This window comes from Nannobrachium achirus (assembly GCF_963921795.1).
Source record: "Nannobrachium achirus genome assembly, chromosome: 5".
In the NCBI taxonomy this organism is placed as follows: Eukaryota; Metazoa; Chordata; class Actinopteri; order Myctophiformes; family Myctophidae; genus Nannobrachium; species Nannobrachium achirus.
The window spans coordinates 7,227,728-7,233,990 of NC_137814.1; the positions used below are offsets into that span (position 1 = coordinate 7,227,728).

Consider the following 6,263-nt stretch of genomic DNA (forward strand, 5'->3'; position numbering starts at 1 on the left):
CCTGAAATATATTATGATATTTTCTGCCTGGGAAGATTTTTCAAGATTTATCAAAGTGTTTAAAAAATATCCGATCTACAAGCTCAAAATGGGCTGTAATGGTAATGCGTTGTGAGCTTGTAGATCGGCTATTTTCAAACACATTTTAAAACTGGGTTAAAATGGTAAAACTCGACCCCCTGGAACTTCCTAAAGGACCCCTGGGGGTCCCCAAACCACACTTTGAGACCCACTGCTCTAAAGATATGATACAAATATTTTGATGATTTAAATCATATTATACAACTGTAGAATTGATAAAACTTAAAGAATACATTATTTTAGCACAGCATGTCACACTTAAGAACTAAAAGGCCACCCTAAGAGTGCTCTACAGTGTGCGTATATGTTTTCTTAACATAAGAACAAATCACAGCTAAGAATACATTGGTGTATGCAAAATCTTCTTAAAAAACTTCTTAAAAGGGTCTAAGAACAAATTTCTCCGTAAGAACGTTCGTAAGTAGGTTGGTGAATCGGGCCCATTGTCTTGAAGTAATAAACGGGCTAGGGTTCAGGAATGGAGAAAAATAAAGTAACACCCGGTTCTCTATTTAGTTTTTCTAAGCCCAGAAGAGAGCGGAATCACATTTACACATTATAATACTTAATTAACTATTTCTATATAATGCCATTGTCTCAATGAATGGACAGACTGAAATAGTCTATACCTTTTGTTAGTCAAGTCAAGCACTGTTTCCTTTGGGGACCTTTATGGACATTAAAAATGTACATTTACCCAAAGTGCATGTTTAGCCGCTCAAAATATTACAGGGACAATAGAGCGCACGAGCGGGAGAAATAATACAGAAATAAAGACACCGCCCTCTTTGTGGGAGGATCAGCCAATCATCTGCTGGGAGTCACACCACAACATTGGCATTGGTTGTGTATAAATAATGGTGCGACTGCGCTCTCTCATCACATTCGTCTCTGCAAGTCAGTGATAGAATACAGTCAGGATGCCCGAAGTCGCGAAGCCAGCGCCCAAGAAGGGCTCCAAGAAAGCCGTCTCCAAGACCGCCGCCAAGGGCGGCAAGAAGCGCAGAAAGTCCAGGAAGGAGAGCTACGCCATCTATGTGTACAAGGTCCTGAAGCAGGTCCACCCTGACACCGGTATCTCCTCCAAGGCCATGGGCATCATGAACTCCTTTGTCAACGACATCTTTGAGCGCATCGCCGGTGAAGCCTCTAAACTGGCTCACTACAACAAGCGCTCCACCATCTCATCCAGGGAGATCCAGACCGCCGTCCGCCTGCTGCTCCCCGGTGAGCTGGCCAAGCACGCCGTGTCTGAGGGCACCAAGGCTGTCACAAAGTACACCAGCTCCAAGTAAACCGCTCTGTCTGCTCTAAACACAACGGTCCTTTTAAGGACCACCCATATTTTCCAAGAAAGAGCTAGATCCAAATGCTAACCATATAGCTTGTCTACAATCCTGATCAGCTATTGTGATATGAGATTTGCAAATTAAATATACCCAGACATGGCACATTAATTAACGCTGACTTGTTTACAAAGGAAAGACTAACATGGCATAACAGTCCTTACAGTAGTGTGTATATATATATATATATATATATATATATATATATATATATATATATATGCAGCCAATGTTTAATCCATAAACTTGCTTGTAAAAAAGTATATTAACATTTGTCATTTGAGATCAGTGTTGTCCTTGCCTCGTGTTTTTATTTTGGCAGCAAAGTATAATGTTATGAAGTGTAATGATTATACTAAAATGTTACTAAAAGTTGTCATGCGTGAAACTACACAGAGCTAATAATCGAACAGATTGATTACATCTGGGTAATCAGTCCATTCTGAAATGGCGTGTTATAGTTTAAATTGTAAAATATATTCCATCATGTTTATAAAATCGTGTAGAATGACCAGTAACATTGCGGTACACATATTTCACCATTGTAGTAAGATATTACAATAGGGCATGTGGATCTTAATAGTTATATTATAATTTTCTCCTCATAGGGCATTAGGAGCGGCATTAGGAGCAACTCTTTGTTGAATCAGTGGGTGGCTCTTAAAAGAGCCTTTGTGGGGTTTATTCAGACGAATGAAGCAGGTTTATTTCTTGGCGGCTTTCTCGGTCTTCTTGGGGAGCAGGACAGCCTGGATGTTGGGCAGCACACCGCCCTGAGCGATGGTCACTCCGCCCAGCAGTTTGTTGAGCTCCTCGTCGTTGCGGACGGCCAGCTGGAGGTGACGGGGGATGATACGAGTCTTCTTGTTGTCACGGGCAGCGTTTCCAGCCAACTCCAGGATCTCAGCAGTCAGGTACTCGAGGACGGCCGCCAGATAAACCGGGGCGCCGGCGCCGACTCTTTGGGCATAGTTACCTTTACGCAGCAGCCTGTGGACACGACCCACGGGGAACTGAAGCCCGGCACGGGATGAGCGAGTCTTGGCCTTCGCTCTGGCCTTTCCGCCGGTCTTGCCTCTTCCGCTCATCGTGTAGATTTATTTCTAGAGTATAAGCTCGAAGAAATGTGCTGGAGGAGCGGAGCACGAGACCTTTTATAGGCTACGTTCGACTTTGTAACGCACACTTACTTTTTTTGTGATTGGTCGGAGATACTCTCTGAGCTCCCCACCAATCACTACTACTGGCGTGATCGGCTCCTCCCAGTCTAAACTCTGGTTCCTCCCAAACAAGGAGGTTCCTGACCACAGACCAATCAGATAAAGACGGCGTCTCAGAGCCGCTGAAATAAAAAGGAAGAGTTTGCGCTCGTTCTAACACAACTTCTTTGTTAACTCAGAAGAGAGGAAATGGCCAGAACCAAGCAAACCGCCCGTAAATCCACCGGAGGCAAAGCCCCCAGGAAGCAGCTCGCCACCAAGGCAGCTCGTAAGAGCGCGCCGGCAACCGGTGGAGTGAAGAAGCCTCACCGTTACCGTCCCGGTACAGTGGCTCTGAGGGAGATCCGTCGTTACCAGAAATCCACCGAGCTGCTGATCCGCAAGCTGCCCTTCCAGCGCCTGGTGAGGGAGATCGCCCAGGACTTCAAGACCGACCTGCGCTTCCAGAGCTCCGCCGTCATGGCTCTGCAGGAGTCAGCCGAGGCTTATCTGGTCGGTCTGTTTGAGGACACCAACCTGTGCGCCATCCACGCCAAGAGGGTGACCATCATGCCCAAAGACATCCAGCTGGCCCGTCGTATCCGTGGAGAACGTGCTTAAACCAATTTGTCATTGTCAGAACCCCAAAACGGCTCTTTTAAGAGCCACCAAATATATTATTTGAAGAGACTATTTCCTGCAAAAGGACTAGGCACTAAAATAAGGCAATGATGGAGTATGATTTAACCCATAATGAGTAAATCATAACGACTTCAATGGCAACATATTAAACAAGTCACACATCTGGAGAAACTACACACAGACGTAACTAATTTCATACATAAAGACGGCTACTTCTACATGGGTTTTGTAGTAAATATGTCGTAGCTGTAATGCTGGACACATGTATACACAGACAGTATAGTAAATGGAAGGTTGGCTTAATGGCAAACACTTCATGGCAAACAACCGTTTGATTTAGGCGGCTACCACACAAGCCCGGGAATCTGAGAACAAAAGGCTTTGTCACAGGCAATGGGCAGTTATTTGCAGTTTTCAAAAAAAAGGGAAGGGTGGGGGGCGGGTTAGGATTTTCTAAAGCACCGTTTCCCAAACACTGGGTTGGGTCCCATTTCTGGGTCACGGACGAATCTATGCGTCACAACCTAGTAAAGAATATTATGAAATATTTATCATTTTACTTTTAGAAATTAAAAACAAATGTGAATTTGACAAATGTTCAAACAAACAAACAAACACATCTAAGAAATTCCATAAATACATAGTAGTAGGCCTAATAATAATAATGATAATAAAGAAGTAGTGAAAATAGACGATCTACAAGCTCTTAAGACGGCGAGAAGCAACGCATTGTGAGCTTGCAGATCTGCTAGTAGTAGTAGTAGGCATAGAGAGAACTCACTAAATAACATTATGGACCATGGCCAGACTTTACAGTATGAGTAAAAGCTGATTTAATGTCTCTCTGAAAGTATATGAATGACCCAGACTTACATGTCCACTTTCAGAGTTTAACTAACGCCTGACTTTATTATGTTGACTTTGAGTATCACTCTGCTGTTATACTGAATGATTATACTCGGCTTTATTTTTCAGATCGTGAAAATAAAATGTAATTTCACTATTAGACCACTAGAGGTCACAGCCTGCTCATGGAAATGGCTTGCACGTAATTTATTCAAATCACATAGTAGTTTGTGAAGGAGAAAAGCATTTACTCATATTAGTCTAGATTTGAGACATCTCCCCTAAATGATGTCCTCTACCTAATAGAGTTGTTGAATTAAAACAATTTTGGGTAACCAGATGACATGATTATTATTCCTATAATCTAGTACCAAAATGTAATTTGCCGACCGAAGGTTGCAGGTTACCATGAGAAATGTCACAGTTTACCACGTGTAGACTTGTTTGTACACATGTTTACAGTCTATGGGACGGTTCCCTTAACACATGTGACACACTGTGACATCACAGGTGATATCACATGTGACATCGCCTATGTAAAAGTCCATACTATTCCCCAGAATCCCTTGTATGCCCATATATGAAGATCCCTGAGGTTGCATGTCGCCCTGAGGCGTCTTACTAGTAATAATAATATGTATAAGTGGGTTGGACGAGATACTTTTGAAGAACCAAGTAAGTATTGAATTGGATTAAATTATGCCTTTAAAATAAATGGTGTAGACCCATTCAAACCCCCAGATCCACTTTGAGGAGCCACTGATGATATACATGTTGATTAGATTTACACCAAAACATTTAAATGTGTGTGATTGTGAATGATTCAGAGCTTGAGGTGGGTATAAGTATCACTATCCGTGCCAATATTTAAGAAACATCTAAGCAATATCGGAATTCTTCCTCACTGTCGTCAATGTCCACATGATTTCATCTTGTTGTTGTCTTGTTTTTTTCTCTCTCTCTATTTTGTGCAGTTTCTGTTTTTTATTTCTGTATTATTAGTGAACATTTAGTCTGTTTAAGTAATGACCGTTGGAAAGGATCCCAAATAATCCTGCAGGCTTATTCCTCTCCTTGCACAGTATTGTGTTGCCTTGATATGTAGTGTTCTACTTGTTTTATAACTTTGTGCTAATAAAACTAAACGCCATACCTGACAAGACAAGTGCACACAGGACAGTGGCAGAGGCCGGGATTGTTACACACAGTGTGTGACATGCAGACGCAGAGATCACCTATGGCTATGTTTGTACATTTGTTGACACAATCTATGCCCAAAAAAGGGAGGCCATGTTGAACGAATCTAGATCTACACATCTAAATCTAAACTTAAAAAAGCCAATTTGTGATCAGCATGCACATGATTTGAATACCCTCAGTCACTCAGACATTCAGCTCCACAGCTCTATCCTGTGGGGAGGTGAGGGTGTTGAACTCATCAAGATGCTTCACACCAAACCAGCAGCTACTAGATATTCATAGTCCTGGAATGAGGCACTTCTGTACAAACCAAGAGTTTTGGTGTAAACCCATAACCACAAAAGGAGAGTTTGAAAACATGACCAATGATATGATGATAAACTTCCATACCTGCTGGGTGAAGTTAAACAATGCACAAACACAGCAGCAAGATTCGTGAGCTGCTGTGATAGGAGAAGGATATCAAATGGAACCCAACCACCAAAAAAAGTATGTATCCCTGCTCTGCCTGCACGTAACATTGATGCATTATAACTGTTTTCACCTGTATCTTGTTCTGATTGTATTGTATTGTATTGTATTGTATTGTATTGTATTGTATTGTATTCACTTCTGCTTTGGCAATGTAAACATATGTTTCCTCATGCCAATGAAGCCCTTTGAATTGAATTGAATTGAATTGAATTGAATTGAATGGAATGTGGGGTGTCAAAGCCCCACCCCCTGCCAGACTCATCAGAGACAATAAAAGCTTCAGATCAAACCCACACATTCAGGATCTCTGCATTCTGCAGAGAAATTCAAACTCTTCTGTCTGGAATGTCAACAGCTGGTGAGTCTCGTGTGTTTTACACACCAAGCACGTATCCAGAACCGTGGTTGAAGTTGCACTGGGCCGCAAGGAGGAAGTGCAGAAATCACTGACATCGTTACAGAACAAACTGGACGT

At 42.2% G+C, this 6,263-nt stretch overlaps 3 protein-coding genes across 3 annotated transcripts; 2 read left to right on the plus strand and 1 right to left on the minus strand.

Annotated features, from left to right (window-relative positions):
- Positions 1-1,001: 1,001 nt before the first annotated feature.
- On the plus strand, positions 1,002-1,376 carry LOC308286144 (histone H2B-like; the record flags this gene model as incomplete). The annotated part of the gene is made up of 1 exon (XM_080727100.1): positions 1,002-1,376. One exon carries the CDS (start codon positions 1,002-1,004, stop codon positions 1,374-1,376), a length of 375 nt encoding a protein of 124 aa, XP_080583226.1.
- Positions 1,377-2,131: 755 nt separating this feature from the next.
- Positions 2,132-2,515, minus strand: LOC308286143 (histone H2A-like; the record flags this gene model as incomplete). The annotated part of the gene is made up of 1 exon (XM_080727099.1): positions 2,132-2,515. The coding sequence occupies one exon, from the start codon at positions 2,513-2,515 to the stop codon at positions 2,132-2,134; it is 384 nt and encodes a 127-aa protein (XP_080583225.1).
- A 321-nt stretch (positions 2,516-2,836) lies between these two features.
- Positions 2,837-3,247, plus strand: LOC308286140 (histone H3.2; the record flags this gene model as incomplete). The annotated part of the gene is made up of 1 exon (XM_080727096.1): positions 2,837-3,247. The coding sequence occupies one exon, from the start codon at positions 2,837-2,839 to the stop codon at positions 3,245-3,247; it is 411 nt and encodes a 136-aa protein (XP_080583222.1).
- Positions 3,248-6,263: the final 3,016 nt, after the last annotated feature.